Raw genomic sequence first — 21,937 nt, 5'->3', positions numbered from 1 at the left:
CCCGCTACAAAGTATTCAAATGGTTTCCATATTTTGTATTTATAGTTGAATTTTATTTGTATTCCTTTTTATTATGTTTTGTTTTTCTTTTTTTTTTTTTTTTTGTTGCTTAAACAAACAGGAAACAATTAACTTAGCATTATTTTTACAATTAGCTTTAATTAGAAATAATAAAAATATTGAAGCTTTTTGTATTTTTATCTTTTTATGTTTATGTGTTTACAATGTTTATGTGTATTTAGTTTACAATAATTTGTTTAAATCGTACTGTTTATTCAAATAGATGTTCGCGTGTATATACATTAAAGCAGCGAGCAACGGCCACGACCCAAAGCCAAACTATCCTGAATATATATCGCTATATAAGTAGTTGATATTTGGCGTTGTCGCGAAAGCGCTCATATTTCCACTTTATGTTACAAAAATTTAGTTAATTCGACTACTAAACATACATGGTACATAATGTCGCATAATGCTTTTTTCTGCTGCTTTGTTGATTTATTTAATTTACTCGTTTAATGTATAATTCCATTAATTGTTTTTACGTTTTTCCACCTTCGCATGCATCGCTTTTAAGTTTACAATTTTCGTTAGAATTTCTTTTTCTTTCGCATTTTTTATTTACATAAAAACAAAAGGAACTATATCTTTCAGTCTTTTTAGTGTGTGTGTGTGTGTGTGTGTGTATGTGTGTATGTGTAGTATGTATGTAAATGTGTGTATGGGTGTCCGTGTGCACGTGGATTTTGTGTAGAATATCTATTGTTTCGTTATGCATATAGCGTATTACGTAGTTAAATTAAAATAATTGTTTTATTTTTGTTACTTTTTGTTTCGTTTTTGTTTTTTTTTTTGTAATTTTTTTCAGTGTAAATATCGCTTGCTTCCCAGTTTTGTTTATATAATTAGCACTAGTTGTTTTCTTCCTTTTAACTTTATATACTAAAATTAGTTCAAGGTTTCCACCAGCTTTCCACTCATTCCCTCTATCCTTCTTACGATGCCTACAATCTAAGTAATTTGTATAATTCATTTAAATATTTAGTTTCCTTGTTTTCGCTTTGCATCTATAAAATAAAAACAAAAAACGTTGCACATGCGTGTGTTTTTGTTTGTTTCTGCTTTTCTTTGCTTTCATTTAGTCATTAAATATATATGTGTTTGTATAGTTAAATATATAATAATATAAAGAGCGAAGGCAAATATCGAATACTTTTGTTGTAGTTGTTTTTCGTTTAAAAATTCCATTTGTTGCAGTTGTTGTCGATAATGTAAATGTTGTTGCTGTTGCTGTTGCTAAAGTGGTTTATTGCTTATTTCAGATTTTCAAGAGAATGTTGTGTGGCTTTGAAGTAAGTTCTTGAATCGGGATTGGACTTGGGGTTCCGTTTTCCGGTTTTCAGTTTTTTGTGCCAGAAATCGGAGAACTGTCAGGATAGTACACTCAGCAAACATATCACGTTCAGTTCTTAACTATGTGTAAATATATACGGTATATAATTTGTCTATTGTTTCGTCTATGAGCTATTGTTGAATAATTAAATTAAAGAAAAACAAAATCCGTCCGGTTTCTTGTTCATATTTGAGTTAATGGCATATGGCAGATTATTTAGGTCTAGTGAAAAATGTTGTATATGAGTCTATGGAGTTTTTCTTTTCTTTTCTTTTCTTTTCTTTCGTTTAGTTTTGCTTTTATCTATAGTTAGTTAGTTACAATAAAATGCTTTTGCTTCGTATATAGCATGTGTTGTTGTATAAAAAACGACAGCAGATTTTGTATACAATAATTATGATGCATCAGTTACTTAAGCTCTCAGTTTGAAATTACGTTATGGTTTCCTCTTCCTCTTTAATTCTCTCTCCGAAGCTTGGCTTCAACGAAAATTAATTTAGAAAACAAAAAAAAAGAATGAACAAAAGTTGTTTGGTTTGCTACTGCGCTCTGCTTTCGCTCGATGTCGATCCAGCTATAGCTACATGGCTATATATACCTGATCTGATCGGAGCCAAGTATGTAGATGGTACTTTTAGAGCGGAGCAAACTTTTGCCAGTTACCCTATGCGATTCGCTTCATTTACAATTTCTATGTACAGGGGGGCGTGTTGAAAATAAATATTATAATTACGCAATAAAAAGATAAGAAACTACAAGTGACTTATGCACAATCAAGCAACACTTACCACTTGTTTTAAATGTACACTATATGTATGTAGGTGTAGGTGTAAATATATAAATAAAAATCAGGGGGTAAACGTGCTAAAAACTTGCAAGGCATTGCGACATGCATTTGAAATTAGCTGAGTACATTTAAATTTAGTTACGTTTAGGCTGGTATTTGGATAATTATAACTATCGCTAGCTAACTCAGTGAAGACAGTTGTTGTTTTGTTTTTGTATTGCTTGTTTGCTGTTGAATATAGTTTATCTATTTCTGTTTTTGCTTGTGTTCCGTTACGTTACGTTTCGCTACGTTACGTTTCGTTCCGTTCCCTTTCGCTGCTCTTCCTCTTACTCTCGCCTCGCCTTTCCTCCGCGATTTGTTTGGTAGGTACTAAAAATTATCATAATTAATATACGTAGTAGGTATGAGTTATAAGTAATAATTGGTAGAATTTGTATGTCTATTTAAACGGTACTTAGGTTGGTTGGTTGTTGGCTTTTGTACTTTTGTTATTTGCATGTAGGACTTGTTTTGCTTTTGCTTTTGTTTGTTTTTTGTTTTTGTTTTTGTTTTCTCCTGTTTCTCTGCTCTCTCTGCTTTCGCTATCGCTCTCTCTTTCTCTCTGCTTGATGCTTTCCCCACTCTAGTTTTGTATTGCGTTAACGTCTCTAGTTCATTAATATAAACAAACAAAAAAATGTAGAGTAAATACTAAACGAATACGTAAACATAAATAGGCTTAATCGAAACTATTGATATTTTACATGTGCGATTGGGGCAATTCGAGGTTTTGAACAAAGAGTCCTGGTAGCGTTAAGCAATCTTTGGCTGGTTCCTGGCAATCAAGTCAAGGTTTCAATAAATTGTAACTATTTTTTGTATTATTGTTGACTAAAAGTCTCGAAATAATATTTGAAAAAATTGAATTTGAATCTCAGTTTTACTAAATTGGTTTGCAACCAAAAAAGAGTCAAGTATAATTGTTTTCTAAAGGAATTGGGATTAACATGAGTTTTTCCCATTAAAGAAAGGATTTGCAAAATGAATGATAACTTTTCTTTTGAGGCATCTTGGCTACCAGGCAAGGATCGAGTCGCTTTCCGACTCCCCTACTCCTTTGTTCAAAATCTCGGTGCCCCAGCTTGCAGGCAAAGGGAAGAGTCAAAGTCAAGGAAGCTTGGCTTGCGGCAAAAGTTTGCTGCTCCGTATCCTGCGCGCGGTTCCCCCTCGCTCATCCCACAAGCTCATCTATATACAGGTTCCCCCGCCGCCGATCTGCGGCTCTCGAGGATTACGCCTCCCGTCCGATGAATCCATTGGGCGGCGGAGGCCTCGGCGTGCTCGCCGGTCGCAGCCAGCTCTCCTTCAGCAGGTTGGACATGTTGCCCGTCCCCGTGGTTCCAACTCCGGAGTTGGGATTCGTGGGCGACTTCCTCGTCTGGCTGACACTGCGACTGCGCGGCGGCTGCGTCTTGCTGGGCACCGCCTTCTGCCGCGGACGACTCAGCGGCATGCGCTCCATCTTGATGTGCTCCACGTGCTCGTCGTCCACGTCGTCGTCGTCCTCGTCGTCCTCATCCAGTCCGTTGTCGTCGTCGGAGCTGCTGTGGCGTGCGTTCTGCGGCGCCTGCATCTGCTGGTAGTTCGGATTGTGGCTGATGGTCACCCCCGCCATTTGGACAGGCTGAGAGGGATTGTTCATGGCCATGTAGTTGGGGTTCTTGCTGATCTGACTGCCCGGCGGATGCATCATCTCGTAGTTCGGATTGGGACTGCTGGTCGTGAGGATGGTGGCCTGGTCGCTGGCCACCGATTCGTCCAGCAGTCCGTAGTTCGGATTGTCGCTGATGGCCAGCCCCACGCTTCCACCGATGGGCGTGGTCGTGGGCGTATAGAAGCGGGGTGTTCCCGTGTAGCTGCCCGCCGAGCCACTGCCTCCGCTCTCGATGGTTCCCAGGTTGCCCATGGCCACCGGATGACTCGTCAGATTGGAGTTGCTACTGGTGCTTGGAGCATTCGAGGCGGTGCTCTTGTGGCTGGCGTTGCTCCCTGTTCGCTTGTGGTTGAACAGGTGGCGGTTGAACATGTTGGTCCGATTGCGAAGCGTGTCCGCCACCACTCTCTTCAAGCTGGGATAGCGTCCCGTGTGGGAACTGGCATTCGAACTGGCTGCCGAAGCGGTCGAGGGTTGCAGCGAGGATCCGCCGATGACGTCATCGGGCATGGAACTGCTCATGATGACCGGCTGGCGGGTCTTCTTCGGCAGCAAGTGCTGCTCCCCACTGAGCTTCCCTCCGCCGCCAGTGCTTCCGCTCCTGCTCGTCGGCAGCTCCGCTACCTTCGGACTGGGATCGTATAACTCGTACCCCGCTTCGCCGCCCAAGGCCTCCGGATCTGGTTGAACGTAGGCGGACGTATCGTCGCCTTGCATGGCGGGTAGGTTTTGGAATGCGGTCGGCATAACCGTCTGGCCATCGGGAGTACTGCTCGCAATTAGTCCGGATTGCATGCTGAACGGCGAATGGGTGCCCTGGTCGTCCACCAAGGCGATGGGACTCTCGGCCGGCTGATCCAGGGAGGAGTCTCCCATCCGCAGCGGTGTGGTGGCATCCTCCTGCTGCTCCGGCTCCTGCTGGTCCTGGTCCAAGGGAACCGCTGCGAAGGCGTCCAGCTGGCTGCGCTCCTTGCGCTCCTTCTCCCTGTGCTGCTGACCCGCCTCCGAGTGGTAGAAGGACACGTCCTTGAAGTTCGAATCGGGACACTGCTGCTCGAGGTACGAGATGATGTCCAGAAAACTGGGTCTCGCCGAAGGTCGATGCTGCCAGCACCTTTGCATGAGCTTATGCAGCACATCCGGGCAGTTTTCGGGTTTCTCCATCACTCCGCCATCGATGACGAAGCGCAGCACTTGGTCGTTGGACAATCCCTGATATGGCTGCGCCGCCAAGGTGGCCATTTCCCAGAGGACCACTCCGAAACTGAACACATCGCTGGCACTCGAGTAGACGCCGTCCTTCAAGCTCTCCGGCGGCATCCAGCGCACTGGCAGCAGACCCTTGGTGTCCTTGCGATAGTAGTCCGTTTCGTAGACATCGCGGGTCATGCCGAAGTCGCCGATCTTAACGGTCAAATCCTCAGCTACCATGCAATTCCGAGCTGCCAGATCGCGATGCACAAACTTCTTGGCCGCCAGGTAGGCCATTCCATCCGCGATCTCGATGGCCATCTGGTAGATCCTTCCGTAGGTAGGCGGCTGCACGTTTCCTGTCACGCCGATCCGATGGAGGTACGCCATCATGGCCTCGTCCCGCTCCTCGGGGCGATGGGCCCGCAGGTAGGACTTTAGGTCGCCCTTCTTCATCAGCTCCATGACCACCAGAGCGGGCTGACCCCGCGAGCAAACCCCGAGCAGTCGAACCACGTGGTACGTGTCGAACTCCTTCATCACGCTCGCCTCGCTCAGGAAATTGATTCGCTCGCGATCCGTGGCGTTCTCGTTGACCGTCTTGATGGCACACGGCCGATCCACTCCATTGCCGGACAGAGCCTTCAGGATGCCCTCGTACACCATGCCGAAGGATCCCTGGCCAAGCGGCGCCAGTTGGATGATGTTATCCCGCAGCACCTCCCAGTCGTCGGGCACGTACTGCATGCTCGCGTAGAACGGATTGACCTCCGTGTTCATGTGCAGGTCGCGCGAAGGACCTCTCTTGCGCAGGTGACGAACGTAGCCTATGAGGGAGATGATCAACAGGGCACTGCCCGTGCCCGCCAGCCAGATGAAGTACTTTGCGTAGCTCGGCGGAGGCTGTTTGGGAGAGAAAATGTTGTATTTATCAAGAGTTCTTTTACATTATATAGAAGATTATGGAATGAATGGAATCGTTGAACTTAGCTAAACTATTACACCATTCCATTCACATAACAATTTCGAACAACCCACCTCCACTTCAATGAATTTAAGTTCCGTATACTCGCCGAATCCCGCCAATGAGTTCGCTCGCACGCGGAAGCTGTATTTGCCCTCGTTGAGCTTCAGCGGATAACCCATCGTCTGGTTGAAGTCCTCCACCGGGATACACTTCTTTTCCTCGACTTGATCGAGTTTCTGCAGCTTGTAGGCTATTTCGTAGGTGACTATCAAGCCGTTGGGATCGACTGGTGGGAACCATCGCACGCGAACCGAGGACTCCGTGTTGTTGGCGTGTTCCGGAACCACGGTAAGATTCTGTGCCAGATCAGCGAAGTCTACAAGAACACAATACAGTTATATAAGGAAATTCATACAGGGGAAGAGCAGGGACTTACCCTTCCTTTTGGTTGTTGGAAAGACAGGATCGTAGGCGCTGCAGAAGGGACCCTTATCATTGGCAATGGCTTCTCGGCACGCCACCACGAAAATAGTGTAGCGGGTGAAGTGGCGCAGGTTTTGGAACACGAAAGACGTTTGATTCGGTGGCAATTCCTGGGCAAACACCTCATAATATTCTTTGTTGGCAGACCACACGCTTTCGTTCGTGTAGGTTGCCTCTTCTTTATCGGATTCGGAATTATACATGAGTGAACGAACGTGGCGGAGCAGCACACTGCCATTATCGATCTCTGGTTCCAGGACGAGCTCCCTTTTTTGGCGGGCGGACTTCATACCTCCGCCATTTGGAATTGCATTCGAATCGAGGGCTGCGGCCATGGCTTTTATGTCAGCCGAGACGTTTCTGTTCCGGTTCCGTGAGCTCGGCACGAAGATAAAGTTCTGCAACGCGTTTTCAAACTCCATGCCGGCCTGGACCACTCGGTCGTCATAGTTGTGGCTCGTGGTCTTCTTGGGGCTCTCCACGCATTTGCAGTCGTCAACCAAAGGATCCGGCGTTTTCTTCGTGGGAGTCGTGGGCGGCATGTCATAATCCAATGCCTTGACAAGAGCTGCAGGGAAAAGAAATGTAAATCCAGATTCATGGGTAGACCAAGTTCAACAACTCACGTTCGCCGCAGTAATCTCGATTGGGGATACGGGATGGGCGACTAATCAGTTTGGCCTTGACAAAGAAGCGTGCCAGTTTGCCATAAGGTTTGTTTTGGTAGCTCCATGTGAGGTTCTGTAATTTGAAGAATGTGAACAGTCAGTTCATATTTAAAATAATATAATATCAACTAAGTCAAAATAGATTTGATCTCTTCCATCTCAATTTGGATATCCAAGAACATTGCTATTCGATAAACCATACTCACAATTTTCGAATCTGAAATGGCGGTGGCCATTACATCGGTGACCCTTGAAGGTTTTCCCGGATTTGTCCTGAAGTAATGCACCTCGCTCTCCGCATTCGTCGCCTCCGAAGAAATGGCCATTGTGCGGACATAGTAGGCGTACCAAGTGTAGGGAATCAGGTCGGTCACATACAAGGAGCCGCTCTTGTCCGGGGAGCTCACCTTCCAGCGATCGTCGCATGGATCCTCACTGCCCTTGCTGGCGTTCCGATACGGATCCCTCATATGATAGAACACAAAGCCGATGAAGGCACGGGGATCCTTGAAAATGATTGTTGCATTGGTCGGCCCTTGGGGATCTCCTATCTCCACCTTCGACGTGACTTTCAGCTCAGCACTGAAGGAACTCACAGTTCCCAAAGTAACATTGAGAACAGCGGTTCCACCTGTAAATTAAATCATTTGATCAGTTTTTGTAAACTTATCGTTTCAAAAAAGAACTCCAACTGAGATTCATGGGAAGAGGATTATCTGCATTCTCTATTGAGATCACTTACAGGATCCACGGTTTCCGTTTGAGTCGATGGCCACATCGCGCTTGTCGAAGGACGTTGGCTTGGAGGCCAACATCGGCAGCAGCTTGTTGATCGTGGATACGCACAGTTTCGGGTTGAAATGGAAGAAGACGCCGCCATTCCGAATGAACACCGTTTGGTTGGGATTCCAGAGCTCCTCCAGATCGCGATTCTCCAGCACGTACAAAGCAAAATTCTCTGTGTCATTAGATTCGCCTCTAATCTCGGTCAGGGATTGAAAGAACCTTAGTGACTTCAATCCATAGGTCAGGTGAACCATAAGCGACGTTTCAATTGTATGGATAGCACCCAGACCAAACTCCAGTTCCTCCATGACGTGAGCTAAGGAAAGAAATCAAGTATACATTTAAAACAAGATTTAAAACTGATATTTAAATTGCAAAAGCAAATTGCTTTTCCAATCATTGATGTATTTCATCGTAAAGGCATTATCAACTTACCTCCGCTCTCACGTTTAATGCTGATGGTCAGAGCAGTGTTTCCGTATATTGATGTGCAGCCATTTAATTCTCGTGCCCGCTCCAAACTGTCGATGAGACTGGCTTTGCACGGCTTCTCGCACTTTCCGCCCGGACAAGGAACGCAGGTGTGCTCCTGCTCCATGAACCCCGGGGGACACCGCTGGGCACATTGGCCTTCATAGGGAATTCCAGGCAACTCCTTGCCGGCGTCAAACTTTACCAGCCTGATGCACTCATTCCAAGTTACGCAGCGACTATCGTACTGTAGGAAATAAAAGAAATGTCACAGTCTAGTCTTGTATAGTATATTTTAGCGACGAGATCCTACAATATAATAGTCCTTCGGACAGGAATCCACACAAACGTTGTTTAACGAAAAATTTCGACAGCCGATACAGCTCTCCTTGCCGTTTTGATCCCTGACGCAGCCACCCAGACAGTCATTGCTGCAACAGGTGTCCTCATCCAGGCAGTTGTTCCGGCATTTCTCTGGACAAACTGTAGGAAATAGAGGAAACAATATAAAAGGATGTATAAGATATGTCCCTGTGCTCAACTCACATGTTTGGCAGACTTTGCTGTCCCAGCAGAAGCGCTTGTGATCACCGTACTCCCGACAACTGACGTTAGGTTCGCCGCCGACAGCCATGGAGTCGTGGCCCTCTATATACCTCAGCTCCCCCGGACACTTGGACTCCTCGCACTCCTGCGGCTTGGCGTTCTCCAGGAGGACCACCTGCGACTGGGTCGCATTCGATGACATAATGGGCAGCCAGTCGATGGTCCTATCGTAGCACATCTTCCGGTTCCTCTCGATCCGAATACCGCCTCTGGTCACCGCTCGCAGTCTGGGTAGCCCCAAATCGGTGAGGTCCATATTGGAGTACACCACTAGGGCGTATCCGTCAATCAGTTTCACCCCCCTGATGATGCTCAGGTTGGGGAAAACCTTCGACAACGAGTGCAGTCCCGTTACTCGGTAAACCACAACGAATTCCGTGACCTCTGTAAGTTTCGGAAACGATCGGTTCAGGGGACTGGCGTCGTTTATCAAGTTGATCAACAGGAAACCCTCGATGACCGTGCAGTTCTCCAGTTGGCTAAAGCCCGACACCAGGTTTCGAATATCGAGTGACTTACAAGCTGCAAGGGTGAAAAATATTGCAATTAATGTTGACTTGAGTAAGCATCTGGTAATACTGGCAAATAATATAATGATCTTAGGTTGCACGAATATTAACTTTCTTTGATAAAGCTTTTTCTGAGATTTTAAACATTTGTGTACAATTTTGGATCTTTGATACATACGTTGTATATTTTGTGACAGTCGCATGGTTTCGTTTGATTGACTCCTAGGCGGTCGCGAATGCGTTGATACTGAAAGAGCATTCAGATTATCGGCTATATCGTTGTGTGGCAGATGCTGCAATTCTGGTGGCAGCACGATAGATGCGGTGGCATGGATGAATACGATATTGAGGGCAAATATCCAGATAAGACCACTATTCCAGTGATGATAATGACGCTTGTTGTAGTGATAACGATCTTGCTTCTCTGACTGTTGTTTTTTATGTGGCAGCTGTTGATTATGTTTTAGTTGTTGTTGGTTGTAATTGTTAGGGCTTAAACTCAGTCTTGTGGTTGCTGCTGCCATTGTTTCTAACAGCAATAGGAATTTTGTGAAATTTACATTTGATTGCTGCTGGTGTTGCTGCTGCCGCCGACGTCGCTTGTTAAATATGCCACAATTGAACATGAGCAGCAGTAGCGATTGCAACGTTCGCAATATGTTGTGACAATTGCTGAAGATGTTTAATTTTTCGCGCTGCCGTCGATGGTTTTTAGTGTTGCCAACGTTGTTTTCATCGCCGCCGCCAACTCTACTGCACTTCATGCCCCTTTTTTTGCCGGTTGCTTCAACTTTTGCATTTAACCAGCTTTCAAAAGACAACGGAATTGTTGCTTCAACTTTTCCATTTATCCAGCTTTCCCTAATCAACGGAGGCATGTTCATCTTCAAACATTCCTTAGTAAGCGCACTGCTTTCACTGCTTGTTTTACTGTTGCCGCTGCTGTTACCTTCCGCACAGCAGTGGCCTGTAAACGCCTTGACTGCTTTAACTGCTTGCCGACAGCAACATGTATCTTGCAACATCTCTTGTCGACACAAAACACAAATGTTGCCTAGCGTTAACGTTGCCGTGGCTGATAATACCCCATCAGATGATGTTTTTGTTGTCGTATCCATGTCAAAAAGTGATATTCAAGCCAAGAAAACGAAAGTCATTTTAGTGTGACCATAGTAAGCCAAACTCCGTCTTATCAATATTGCGGAAGCGCAGGCTGCTGGCGTCTCTGCCGCAGCGTAAAAAATCAACAAATATAATGCTCAATGTCTGCTTTGTCGTCAGTTGGAATGCTATTTTCTATCTCCACTTTTCCCGCCTTTGCAACTGAAATGAGAAAACAGAACGTGAACTTTTTGGTGTTAGTTTTCAAGTCGGAAAAAAACCATAATAATAAAGAATTAGTAAATCTACGTAATGGTATGCGAAAAGGGCGCCAAGTGCGCGGCACACGTGTCGAAATACCTGCCATATCTCGATTCGCTGTCGCACAAACCGATTTAATTTTAAAGCGTTACGTTCGTCATTTCTCTAAAGACACACATACATATATGCATATGTGTTTACATATGTACATTTGTTCAGACATATGGCTTTAAAAGGGCGTGAATTGGAAAAATTCGTTTACCTAGTTATTTTATTAATTTATATTTACCCCATCCTGAAAAGAAAACCTTTCGATTTCAAATCGCAATGAAACTAGTTTGCAATGATCATATTGATAATAAAATCTCTGAAGAAAAGCTCTAGATTTATTTGCTAACTTAACGCGGTCAAACTTTAAAGGCTCTTTAAGTCCAAGTTATTTTAAATAATTATTTTATTAATGTCATAGTTTTTTTTTTTTTTTTAATAATAAAGGCTCTGCTATTAAATCTTTTGTCTGTTTTGTATTTAAATTGAAGACTTTATAAATGTATGCTAATTTGTACAATAGTTTTGTTGTAACTTTGATAAAGAAATCATTTGCTAGTCTTTTGAAAGTAGAGGGTAAACCTCAAAAACAAATACCCAAAAAAACAGCTGAGAAGCCGGCGTACCACTATAGCTATCTCCCTTTCACTTGCTGACATAAGAGCGCAGCTTGCTAAATAAAAACAGTAAAAACAACAAAATAAATAATTTTATGCGGCAGATAAAGGAATAGAACAAATAAATATATCAAGCTTTTGAAGACCGTTTTTTCACCATTGACGTTTTTTAAGTGTTTTAGTTATTCTTTTTTGAATGACGTGCGACTTCGTTTGACGTTGGCAGCGCAGTAGCGTTGTAAAGCGTAGTAAATAGTAATTGCAATTGTGTGTATGCTTTTACTACGCTGTAATTCATCAAATTTTACGCTTTTTCTAACGGGTGACTTGTGCAATGTTATTTGTATTTACTATTTTCTCTAATTTTGGGGCGTAACTTGGGGCAAGGAAAATGCGGCTGCGTGGCAAAAGGAAAGAAGGAAAAATTTGAGAACGAGAGAGAGGAAAGAGAGGAAGCATATTTGTTGTTGTGGCTTTGCAAAATTTCTGCTGCGTAGTTGAAAACGTAGTAGATGTACAACACAAACACACAAAAATAAATAAAAAAAAAAACCACACACGCATTTTGTTCTTGTTTTGCAAATTTTTCTAGCTTGTCGCCGAAAAAAAAAAAAAAAAAATTAGCAAAAACCCTCTCTGCTTTGGCTCGCTCTCACGCACACATATGCTCTCAACTAATGCTGCTTGTTTATTATGCTTGATTTGTTTTTGTTCTTATTGTTGCTTTTATTGCGCAGTAAAAAATAATTCAAACGGCGAACAAATGTCGCGCTATAAATACATAAAAAAATGTTCAACTAAAATAATTAAAATGGTTATAGCCATACACATAAAATTAGGAGACTTAAGCGAAACAAAAGCAAAAATATATCTATGTATGTATGTACATATGTATGTACATAATACTACACTTGATAAAAAAAACAAGCTATTTTTCCCTCGCTCTCGCAAGACACGGTGGCACTCAAACTGTGGTTCTCAAACTTTCGCACAGTGTTTTTGTCTGTGTGGGTGACCCAGATTTCGTTGACTGTTTTTTTTTTATCGTTTAGTTCAACTTAAGAAGAAGAAAATTCCGGTGAGCAACATTTCCGGACAACACAACGCTGTCAAAAGATCGGGGGCCTGATGATAGGCGATACGGCGACACAGAAAATAATAGACCTCATAAATGTCTTTTTTTGCTATATAAATAGTGGTTATATGTTAAATAAGTTTTAAATTTATTATTCACACTTAGTAATTTAAAAAGTGTTTCTAAAGTCTACCTTTTTACAAGACGTAAAAACTATTGCTACAAATCCTGACATATTAACAACAACAACTACACAATTTGCTGATTTATGATCAAATGTTTCCTTATAAAATATACAAACAAAATTGGGAACTAAAATATAATTTTATTTTTGAAAGAGGTTCCAGTGAAGAGTGGTTAAGAAACCTACAAAAATGCAAAACGCTGTCTACTTAAAAAGCGGTTAGAGCTTGAAATAAAGTTGCTACGCTAAACTGGCAACACGGCGGTTGATGATGACGCGATAAGGGAAAGGGGCAGGCCAAAGCGAAACTCGGCTTATCAGCACTCATTTACACACATGGAAATTAACAGCAAACGGTGCGGACGCTGGCGAGCGTTTTATTGTTTAATTTCGTTTAACGCGCTTCGGGCGCCACCGTGCACGCGCCTCGTAAAAAAGTGTAAGGTGCATTTGGCACGCCTAACTGTCATTTGCGCTCGAAGGGGGACAACAGTTTCCCGATGCGAATGGGTTACTGGGTTTTCAAACACTAAATCTTTTAATGAACTCGAAAAATTAATCCGTTCCGAGTTTCAAGTGGATCTAAGCCAAAATCGTTGACGTGTTTTTCCTCTCTAATAATTAACTTTACTTTGTTAGCTAATTCAAAAACACGATTAGCAACGCAACTTACAATTATGTAAATAATTTTAAACTGTTGTCAGCTGAAGATTTTCTCTGATTTTAGCAACCACTTGAATAAAAATTACAGTTGAGCCCTAGCAAAAGACTTATGTTTAAATAGAGTATGGAATTTAGGTCAAAGTTGACAGTTTATTAAATGAACCAAGTTAAAACAAAGACTTTTCAAGATAATACGCAGTTAATCACGAATATCATATATTTTTATGAGCAGTTTATTACGAGAAACTAGTCCTCGCTGAATAGAAAAACTCATTAAAATCAAGAATTTCAAAGATAATTACAGAATGCAGTGCTACGCACGCGCTGCTTTTCTCAGCCCAACAATCTGACTCACTGGCTGAAAAGGGGGAAAATAACAACAACAACAGCAACAGCAACAAAAACACAGACAGCCAGAAGTAGCAATAACCACAATAATAATCATAACAATAACAACAACATTAATGTCGGCACCGACGCAATAACGGGCAGAAATAAAAAGGCCAGAGAAGACTGGAGAATGAAGAGAGGAGACCGGAGATTTGGACCCGAGAATCGGAGAGACTTCTTAGTCCGAAGCCAAAAGCCAACAACATTCCGATCCGAAACAAAGCTGCCAGACCAGTTAAGAAGCAACGACAACAATCCGAAAGAATAACAAACAAAAACAACAGCCTCCAGAAGACGACGACGACCAATACCAAGATGATGATGAAGAAGAAGAAGAAGACGTCGCTCGTGAAGCTTAAGAAAGAGACCAGAGGCCAAAAACTAGCTTATTGAAATATTTCCTTTGCTCCAAATCCGACGTCTTTTGGTCAAGTCTTTTTTTTTTTTTTTTTTCAAGTTTCCAAAGCAAAGCATTATGATAAGCGGAGATCAGGCCAGACTCACTGGGAGATATGAGCAATCAAAAACCTGATCTGGCCGATCGAAATTCCACCTTAATATCGATGGCCGATCATGATCATCAGTGATCAGGTGCCGCCGCCGATTCCCATTCATAATATCTCAATCTTGCCGGTTTGTCACAGCATCGCGCATCCACTTGTTTCTATTTGCCTGCCCGCTGCTTTCGTGCATATTTAGCTGTATAATTTTGAAAAGCTTTGTTTAAGCGAGCATTTAAATGGTTGAATAAATATTTAATAGATACTTGGGCGATGTGTCTATACGCGGAACTGGGGGATGCACCGAACATTCCACCTGACCCAGACGAATTATTTAATGGAAAGATTTACTCTTTCTGCTCAGGAAAAAAACTACTGTTTGAAGAATATAATATCATATATTACAAATTAACATATAATGTTTAGTTTTTTAGGGAACTCATTAATAATTTCATCATAGTCTTATGGGACCTGTAAGAATTTGTTTTGGTCTAGAGACTTCTTTGACGTAGCTTCTCGGCCCATTGTTGTGATTTGAGCAAACTAAAGCTAGTCGGTTCTGTCGGAACCTGTACCTTGAAATCCCCCTGTTTCCTGCATCACCGTGACTTACAACTAAATACCGGTCACATGTGGCGCCCTCTAATCTTCGGATCTGCCAACTCATGCCCAGAATGTGGATCCACCAATTCGCTGTCCGAACGTTCGACTGTCCGTCCGTTTAAGCACAAGCAAAGGTGACTAAAAACCTTCGAGCACTCTCAAATAGTTATATTCGCCAGTTGTTGTGTTCGTAAAAATATATAGCACTGTGAGTGTGGGCTCGGTTGTTTTGCTTGATACGCCGGTCGGATGGAAGTGCTATTGTCGCGAATATCGGTGTGTGCGAGGTGCGAGTTCCAGATAAGCAACGTGACGCCGTCTCACGCGAGATAAATAAATTTGTCCCCTTGCCGGCAAAGCGGCGAAAAGAGACAGCCAGTGAAAGGGAGAGAGCGAGAGGCAGAAAATTTCGCAAATAACAAATATGACATTTAAATGCGACTACTAACGGGGGCGCAATTATCCAGATAGATAATGCCGCCTGCCCAGCCCCCTGGAATGATGTATGGATCGGAGCTAGATCCAATTATAACATTTAATTGTGGGTGTCTGCGGTAGTCTTTCCCGCTGTGATGAAATAACCATGAATTATTTCGCCAGTTTTTGGTGGGAACATTAAATAGTAATACGGAAGTGATTTCCTGGAATATTATCAAAGTTTAGATATGGCGGAATTGGCATTAGTGAATCTATACTAGAAAGCGTACATAAGTGGTTTTAATAATGATTCAATAATATTCTTTAATGTAATCAATAAATGTATTTATATCATTTTCAATTATGACTTGAGCTGATATTCTTAAATATGGACGTAATACTTTCACATGGAATTTCAATTGCTAAAGCTTAAAATTTATTCATATCTTAAATGTATATTTATTTTTAAAGTACGATTCCAGCTCATTAAGAAATACCCAAACACGATACGCACAATCAGAGAACGATTGAAGTTTCTGAAAATTGGCTTACGCATAAAAATAAACTTATCATTCATAAAATTTTATTGCCATTACTAAGCATTCGCTGTAATTTATTTAGACTTTACAAACAAGTGCGGAATTTTAATCTCGCTCAGGGTATTTTATTCGAGTCATTTCTTAATCTCTGTAAACAAGCTCCAAACCACACAAGCTCATTATGGGGAATCGAGGCTTGGGCTGGGTATGCATTTCCCCAATCCACGGACTTCTTTACGACAAACAAATGCCCGAAATAATGGACGTTAATTTCAAATGAACTCAAGTCGTAAAAGCGAATAAAAATGCCCTGTCTATGGGCGAATTCTTCGCTGGTTTTATGCTCAACTGGCTTTCCACCAAACACTTATGGAGTTGTACCAGGCTGTGCCTGTTTTTCCGGAGGGTTTTATCGGGCGAGTTTTCAGAAGCGGCATTACATTAAAGGAGTTGGGAAACGGAGGGTGGAATTATGCGGGCAGGGTTGTTATGAAGCTATAAAATACTTGGCATTATGGAAATGAGTACATGTCTAAATTAAAACGAGATACATAATTACAATGAGGAAAATGAAACCCTTCCAAATAAAAAGACCAGACGCTCTGTTTTTTAATATGTATATGTATATGCTAGGTATATATTGTGAGTACTTCAACTATAAGATCATAAAAATTAATTTCTTTTGAGTCCGATCATAAAAAAAAATAAAACCACTAAAATAATCAACTTAGAGGCAATTTTTACGACTATAGTTTAACTTGAATTGCTTGGGTTTTTCCTATGTAAGAAATGGCCTCGTTGCGGTTGATCTCTTTGCTTCTGCTGCTGATTGAGCGCATTTCAATGGCACTCGGATCCGAAGAAACCAGAAAACGAAACTCACACCCCAGAAAAAAGCCACCCAACCCCTCAAAACTCTGGTAAATGTCTCGCGCGGTTTGTTTGTTTTCACGTTCATTCATAAACCCGTAAAAAATTGGAAAACAAACAAAACCGCCACGGGAGAAAAAAATTCCAATAAAATTTTCATTAACACACAAAAAATGTAAGAAAGCCGAAATACCAAGAAATAGAAAACGCAACCGAAACGGGGAGATCCGTTTCGAAAAGCGACCATAAAACGTAACGAAGCATACCCAACAACACCCAACAACAACAATAACCATATCGACCGACAACAGTAACGATTCGAGATTCGAGGTTCGAGGCCTAGCCCAAAAACCCGTCGAACCCAATCGAAACGCAGCCGATCCAAAAGAAACCATTACAAGAGACACCTGCGAAAATGTTAAAATAATAATGAAATGCCAGTGCGCCCTACAAAAAATTAACTCCGATACGTGAGCATACAAACTAAACGGCTTTTTATTTCGGGGCATTCCACATTCCGTCCACTCGGTGGCGACACAAGGGGTTTTTGGGGGTTGGGGGGTTGGGGGGAGGGAGACGGTACCGAGACGGAAATTCCACGATCATGACGTACTCGTCGCGCCGATGACAGACTTTTATCGCCTCCAAAATGTTCGTAATCCCACATTAATAGTTTAACTCGTAGCTACCGATAAATGGACCGATAAATCGTAACTTTAAGCTTTAAAAGTAAGTTTCCATTTAAATTTAAGTAGTTATATTATACGATTTTACTTTAAATTCCGTTGACGAGGTTGATTTAAAGTTTTAAGTCATTTTTCTGTATAAATTATATTAAAGCATATTGTTTTTATTAACAGATAATACAAAGACTTTGATCGTCTACTTATAATTACAACATGAATAGTTTGTTTACTCAAAAAAAGTCGTGTATTGTTTTTTAATTTTCCTTATTCGGCATCCATAAAACATACGACAATCGTCGGATCATTGAGAATGTCAACAATAAATACGCGTATCGCAGTCAAAGCTCAGCCGATAACAACAATTGGAGCCAACCATATCGGGAATCTACAAAATGGAAAAAAAAAAGTCACAAGCCACGGCAAAAACAACGACGTCAGCTGATTAAAACCAAAAATACCGATCTCAGTGCGTGAGCCGTCAGTGGCGACCAATCGGAGATGGCCAGCGATAACAATAAAACAAAAAAAAACAATAACAATAGCAGTAAGGACTGTGATTTCCAGCATGTTATGTAAGCTATTAGTTTACCTTATTAGTAATAGAATTATTAAGTATTCTAGGCTCTATTATCTTCGAAAGATCAATGATCGCATTGTAACATTGAAATGCTAGCAAAGTCTATCATTCTTGCTCATTAAATATTCAAAAATATACTTCACACGTCAATCAGCCACAATCTTAATCCCCGCAAGTAGCCGCCACAGAATCTCGTGACTTTCACTAGCAGTTACGCCCCCAGACTTTGGTCATCAATCACATGGGCAGACCGGTAAAGTACCACCAGCCTTGTGACAATCCAATAAGCCGTCACGTTCGAATCAAAATACATTGTTTATTGCACATTTTCCGGACTGCCGCCCCATTCCGTTCGTTTGTTTTTATCGGAATACTCTGCACACGTCATCGTCATCGTATCAAAGGCGATGATTAGGGGCGATCCTTGACGTGATGTTGTTATTTTTACAGTTGCATTCCCGGCCCGATCGTCGATTGTTGAGTGTTAACTACCGCACTCACACACACACACACACGCGCACCCTCGCATCGCTGTCTGTGTTTGTTCAATGAATTATTATTCAGCCGATCGTCAGGCATTGAATTTCACAATAACAATAACAAGATAAGAGCAAACACTACTAGTGCAATTGTTCTACTAAATATAATGATACGAACAAAGTTCATACAAACAAATCAGCAGCTATATTTAGATTTCCAGGAACCCAATTAGGCACGATTGATCACTTAAAAGCATATCTCCTATCTCAATCAGGGTTAAGTATAAAAAAGCTTATTAAATAAAAATGGTTATCATTTACACATACCTTTATATTTTTGACACTTCCTTAACGGATTGTTATTTAAATTTCTCCACCGAAGATCTGAAACAAATGAAATAGATATTCGTTAGTTTGAATCAATTAAACATATAAATATAGTTCTAAATATTAATTGATATAAGGAGAAAACATTTACAAGGAAGTACCAAAAACAATAAACATTTCAAAATATTTCCTTGAAAGCTCCCCCTTTAATGTATTATCACATATAATGTAATACGTAACAGGGGTCTCACAGTTTTCTCACCGATCTAGCCGTCAGGTTGAACTGTTTGCTTTGCAAGTGCTGTTTGCAACAATATTGCACAATAATAAAAGTAGAGCTATATGAAAACTAACAGACGATCCCTTTCATTTCCCATTTACGATTCCTGTTTGCCTATAGCAAATATTGTTGTAGTACTATACGGAATGAGCAATTTATATGACATTTCCTGTTATGTTTGCTTCCCAGTTAACCCATTTATTTGGTTACTCATATATTTTTGTCCGAAAAGCTTACACTGAATTCCCAGAACTGCTACCACAAATACGGAAAATGGCAATAAAACTTGTTGATCACGGGAATGATCGAATACTCGAGTCCTCGTAATTCATTTTAGGGATATTGAAGTATTTGAAAATATGGTAAGATGAGTACGTTATCTGCTTAACCCAGCATATTTGTTAACATTATATCCTGGTTGTTATATATATAAAATATTTCTTATAACACCTTTTTACAACTCTCTCAGGTTCAGCAAAGCCCGAATATTGGTTTTCGCACGGCAAAGACTAAGCTGTCGCCTGGTACATTTGAAATCAGTATTCCTATCAGTACGTGCGAATGCCATGCACATGCAATGCGATATGTGCTATGCGCCAAATATCGATGTGTGTTCTATTTTTCAAACAGCTTGCCTTACAATCAATTGCAGCCTTTGTACTTTGACAGGGTCTTAATTCTGGCCGTAAACATGGCTAAAGACCGTATACTGTCTCGCCTATAATCTCTGTCAAGCATTCTTTGTTTACATAGTATTTTCATTGGAATTCGGCACATGTTGCGGTTGCTATTTGTTTCTATTTCGCCTACGCCTGGCGCAGCCTACTCATAAAAAGTATATTTTATTAGAAAGGCTACAAATACACAGAGTATTAAATAACAATCATCAAGTAGTTGGGTAATATTATATATTAAAATATATAATGCTTTAGTTTTAATCGATTTATTTCGAACTTCTTATCTGTTTACAAACACAAAACATTTTATATATATTTCATTCTTTCCCTTTTAGCGCTTCACACTCGACATTGATTAACTTTCATTTAAATCCGTTAATCACTTTAAACAAACGAATAGGAAAACCCGATTTGCCTTTCAATTGAAACGTGCGAAACATATCTCCTATTTCGGCATGTTGTGTAATAAAAGATTTCCGAAAATAATTAGATGATTAATTATAGAAGCGAATGTAGTTCCTGTTCAGAGAGCAAGTACCAAAAGGCCTTGAGTTGGGCGTACAACTATGCTAGTTCCGGTCAGATAATCCCCGTCGTCGGCGGATCCTTTTCAAGCTGGTCTTATTTCTGTTATTGACTTGCGGTTGTGCCCAAGTTGAAATCCGCTTTGGCTTATACAACATTTTTGTGGTTTTGTTGTTTATCAAAGTGTTAAAAACACAATGGTATACATTTCAACAGCAACGGTCAAATAAACAATACTTTTAGCATGTATAAGAAATTATGTTTAAAGGCACCACATTACTGCTTTTCAAATTTGTATTTATATAATAATATAATAAACGTTATATTTACTTTTCAACCACTCACGGATAATATACAAGATTTAAATAAGTCTTTACTAATTTATAAACCTATTATTTTTACCGCAGCTGCGTTTGGATACAAGTTTGTGCCTATGTGTGCGGTGTTATTACTGAATGGAAGGCAAGAAAAGCAACAACTGTCGATCCCATAGTACTTGCACTGCTTGCTCACCCAATCTCTGTCTCTCTCTTTCTGTCCCTTTCGCTCTCCGACTCTCATGCCGCGTATGTGTGAATGAATGCAGTGGCGTAAATAGCAGCAACAACAACTGCAAGTGCCAGCTACGTGAATTAAATGAATGAATTTTTAGCGCGCGCCTTTTTTCTCTGTGTGTAATGGCATTTTCAAGTGTCCGCGGACGCCCGTTACTCGTTTGAGTGTGTGTGGAATGCAAGTGAGTAAACAACAATAATTGTCAGCGGCAATAACAGAAATAACATTTCAAATAAATTCCGATTTGATAAGCTTTCCTCTCTAATCTAGACAGGGGATTTTCCCCTTTCGCGCCTTCTTTGCTTTTAGTCGTTTGTTGGTTAACCGTTTGTTTGCTTACTTTTATTATTTATGATACGTTCCGGTGCCCATTGCCCAATTATTTTGATGGAATGCATTACACAAAGTATTTCTCTGTGTTCACGTAACAGTGTGTGTGCTTGTTTGATTTGGCGTTTTTAAGTTATCAATGAATTTCACACACACACGAAATGCGGCCGTGAGTAGAGTAAATTTGTAAACGTACTTATTGGATTCGGTTTCATTCATAGCCAAAGACACAAATTTTCCCCACGTTTGCCCAGAAATCCGAATTAGTAAATTACGTACAGTCAAACATGCTTAGCAGGAATTTAGCTGTACTTATTACTACTCAAGAAATGTGTGTGCAAAATATGAAACGATATTAAATGTCTGAATAAACTTATCAAAAATGTTACTTGTATATGTCGCCCAATTCATTAATCAAACAAAACAATGTTTTAAAATAATTATCATATTTTTTATACATTCTTCTTATTTTGTTATTATGTTATAAATTAATTAGAATAAAACAAATATGTATTTTATAAATAATTTAAGAAATTTACATAGTTCCAAGTTGAAACATTTAGGGAAATTTTCCTATATTTACCTATTGACTGACGGGTGAGTACGGGCTATATTTGTAAAGGTTATCAGTTGGCTTATCGCTCCCCGCTCCCTGCACAAATGCTCCCATTCTTTT

The 21,937-nt window shown here is 41.0% G+C and overlaps 1 protein-coding gene across 3 annotated transcripts in view; it reads right to left on the bottom strand.

The window, feature by feature from the left end:
- Nucleotides 1-535: 535 nt before the first annotated feature.
- Nucleotides 536-21,937, bottom strand: part of LOC108098531 (insulin-like receptor) — a 45,686-nt gene continuing 24,284 nt past the window's right edge. For all 3 annotated transcript variants that reach the window (XM_017201511.2, XM_017201510.2, XM_017201512.2), the window contains 11 exons: nucleotides 18,895-18,951; nucleotides 9,736-10,880; nucleotides 8,989-9,570; nucleotides 8,756-8,925; nucleotides 8,407-8,689; nucleotides 7,928-8,287; nucleotides 7,392-7,816; nucleotides 7,144-7,258; nucleotides 6,471-7,085; nucleotides 6,106-6,410; nucleotides 536-5,970 (listed from right to left, as the gene is read on the bottom strand). In XM_017201511.2, the coding sequence (XP_017057000.1) occupies nucleotides 3,454-5,970; nucleotides 6,106-6,410; nucleotides 6,471-7,085; nucleotides 7,144-7,258; nucleotides 7,392-7,816; nucleotides 7,928-8,287; nucleotides 8,407-8,689; nucleotides 8,756-8,925; nucleotides 8,989-9,570; nucleotides 9,736-10,675 (6,312 nt within the window). In that variant the 5' untranslated portion in view covers nucleotides 10,676-10,880; nucleotides 18,895-18,951 and the 3' untranslated portion in view covers nucleotides 536-3,453. The remainder of the gene's footprint in view (nucleotides 5,971-6,105; nucleotides 6,411-6,470; nucleotides 7,086-7,143; nucleotides 7,259-7,391; nucleotides 7,817-7,927; nucleotides 8,288-8,406; nucleotides 8,690-8,755; nucleotides 8,926-8,988; nucleotides 9,571-9,735; nucleotides 10,881-18,894; nucleotides 18,952-21,937) is intronic.

This window comes from Drosophila ficusphila, unplaced genomic scaffold, assembly GCF_018152265.1.
Source record: "Drosophila ficusphila isolate 14025-0441.05 unplaced genomic scaffold, ASM1815226v1 contig_791, whole genome shotgun sequence".
NCBI lineage: Eukaryota > Metazoa > Arthropoda > Insecta > Diptera > Drosophilidae > Drosophila > Drosophila ficusphila.
The sequence above is the reverse complement of the archived record's forward strand: the minus strand, read 5'-3'. Positions and strand labels throughout refer to the sequence as shown.